Source organism: Neovison vison, chromosome 7 (genome assembly GCF_020171115.1).
Source record: "Neovison vison isolate M4711 chromosome 7, ASM_NN_V1, whole genome shotgun sequence".
Classification (NCBI taxonomy): Eukaryota; Metazoa; Chordata; class Mammalia; order Carnivora; family Mustelidae; genus Neogale; species Neogale vison.
In genome coordinates this window covers 151,782,447-151,785,174 of record NC_058097.1, presented here as the reverse complement: position 1 = coordinate 151,785,174, position 2,728 = coordinate 151,782,447, and the positions used below count along the sequence as shown (strand labels likewise).

Here is a 2,728-nt window from a genome sequence, read left to right as displayed (position 1 = left end):
TTGGGTGGTAGTAAGCTAATAGAGTGGCAGAGGCATGAATGCCATTTAGAAAAGATATGGAAGCAGTTTTAGTACTTGAAGTATTGTTGGTCTTTGAGTCACAAAACGTGTGGTTCAATTTTTCATTCATAGTCTAGATGAAGAGTTCACCAAAACCTCAAATTCTTGTGCCAACCTCAGCCAATATTCCTATTATCTTTCACCTAGATAACAATAGCATTTTGGAAGCTTCTTTGTTTTCTTTAGTCATGTGATGAGCTTATGAGAATAGGAAGGTCAAATCTCTGCTATCAGTTAGGTAAAGTTTGATCTAACTGCATCTGTGAAGAATGAAACCTCATTTTCCTTGTCATACTAAAGAACTGCCAAACATGGAGATTACAGTTTTCCTACTTAAGATAATTCCCTACCACCTCAATCCAACATCCATATACTCAATAGCATCTACGCATTCTTTCTCCGGAATAGACTGAGCACATGGTCACGAATCTGCTTGGTCTTGACGCCATAGATGATGGGGTTAATCATGGGTGGAAAAAGAAGATAGAAAATAGCAAGAAGTATATGGACATGAGGGGCAGCCTGGCGAGCCACACGGTGCATGACTGAGGAGATGACCACAGGTGTGTAGGTGGACAAGATTGCACCTATGTGAGAGACACAAGTCCCAAAGGCCTTGTAGCGGGCCTCCTGAGAGGCAAGCTGTAGGACTGCCCGAAGGATGAAGATATAAGACAAGATAACAAACAGCAGGTCCAACACCACTATAAACATGGCCACAGCAATGCCATAGATATTGTTGAAGCGAGTATCCCCACAGGCCAGCCTTACCACGGCCATGTGCTCACAGTAGCAGTGGGCAATCATGGGGCCTCGGCAGTAGCGGAAGCGTTTGAGCAGAAAAGGGAGTGGAGTCATTAGTGTCACAGCCCGAGTCACAGCAGCCATGCCAATCTTGGTGATAAGGGGCCCAGTCAGCACCGTAGTGTAGTGCAGGGGCTTACAGATAGCCACGTAGCGGTCAAAGGCCATGGCCAGCAGCACTGCTGACTCCATGATAGAGAAGGAATGGAGAAAGAACATCTGGACCAGACAGCCATAGAAGCTGATCTCCCGATCTCTGAACCAAAAAACAGCTAACATTTTGGGAAGTGTTGTAGAAGAGAGGACCAGGTCAATGGTTGCCAGCATGGCCAGAAAGAGGTACATGGGCTCATGGAGGGCTGCATCAGCCTGAATAATGAAGAGGAGGGTACAGTTGCCTAGCAGGGCCAGAGTATAGGCGAAGCAGAATGGAATGGAGATCCAGACATGCAGGTGCTCCAAACCTGGAATTCCTACCAGCAAGAAGAAAGCTGGATGGGTTGTGGTAATATTGGAGGTTGTCATGGTTTGTAGAAGTTTTCTTTGTCCGTTTTTACAGGGTCCCTTCACCTTCTATACATACCTTCTTAGGAGAATTAGCTCTTGTTCCCATTGCAATACCTTAAGCAAAATTAGTTAGTAGTCCTCATAGACTTGGATAGGCATAATCCATATTTTCTACCCTTAAGAAACTTTGAATCTCATTGAGTAGGTAGAACATTAAACATCATTAGAATTGATATCACAAGACACTTACATAAAGGAATGGAGAAAAGGTAGTGTTTTCTGTGCTCGTGGTAACACCAGGAATACCCTGATAAAAAAAAAAATTTTCATCATCACTAGCCATCAGGGAGATTCAAATTAAAACCACATTGAGATACCACCTTCCACCAGTTAGAATGGCCAAAATTAGCAAGACAGGAAACAACATGTGTTGGAGAGGATGTGGAGAAACGGGAACCCTCTTACACTGTTGGTGGGAATGCAAGTTGGTGCAGCCACTTTGGAGAATAGTGTGGAGATTTCTCAAGAAATTAAAAATAGAGCTTCCCTATTACCCTGCCATTGCACTACTGGGTATTTACCCCAAAGATACAGATGGAGTGAAAAGAAGGGCCATCTGTACCCCTATATTTATAGCAGCAATGGCCACGGTCACCAAACTGTGGAAAGAACCAAGATGCCCTTCAATGGACAAATGGATAAGGAAGATGTGGTCCATATACACTATGGAGGATTATGCCTCCATAAAAAAGGATGAATACCCAACTTTTGTAGCAACAGGGACGGGACTGGAAGAGATTATGCTGAGTGAAATAAGTCAAGCAGAGAGAGTCAAATTATCATATGGTTTCACTTATTTGTGGAGCATAACAAATAGCATGGAGGACATGGGGAGATGGAGAGGAGAAGGGAACTGAGGGAAATTGTTGATCTATGTGTCCAATGCCACAGGAAGAATCACGTAGAAGACACCTCCGAATTGTCCACTGGAGACATGGAAGAGGGGTATATTTAACCACTGGTTTCCACCCCACCCAGGGCAAGGGTTCACCCAAAGAGTGTTAATTTCTTCATGCTTCCCGGTTCACATATGCACCAGGGTAGCTGAGCAGTCTCCTGCAGGTGCCCAGAGGCAGGATGCAGCTGAAGTCAGGCTATTATCTGCGCTAAGGCTATACCTGTGGCTGTCACAGCATTGACCAAAACAAAAAAGTGAATGAGAGGAAGTGAGGCATAAGAGATGAAAAATATAAAGAAATAGACCCCAGTGACAAACTCTAAGCAAAAAGAACAGTCATAACAAATGTTCTAAAACAGAAATATGCTCAAATATGTTCAAAGCTGAGCTACCAGGCCA

General features: G+C 43.9%; 1 protein-coding gene across 1 annotated transcript; it reads right to left on the bottom strand.

The window, feature by feature from the left end:
* Nucleotides 1–444: 444 nt before the first annotated feature.
* On the bottom strand, nucleotides 445–1,389 carry LOC122914096 (olfactory receptor 52K1). Its single transcript, XM_044260731.1, has one exon. It carries the CDS (start codon nucleotides 1,387–1,389, stop codon nucleotides 445–447), a length of 945 nt encoding a protein of 314 aa, XP_044116666.1.
* Between the last annotated feature and the right edge of the window lie 1,339 nt (nucleotides 1,390–2,728).

What these genes read in the sequence shown, in the direction of transcription:
- LOC122914096 (XM_044260731.1), bottom strand. Translation starts at nt 1,389, where the DNA reads ATGACAACCTCCAATATTACCACAACCCATCCAGCTTTCTTCTTGCTG.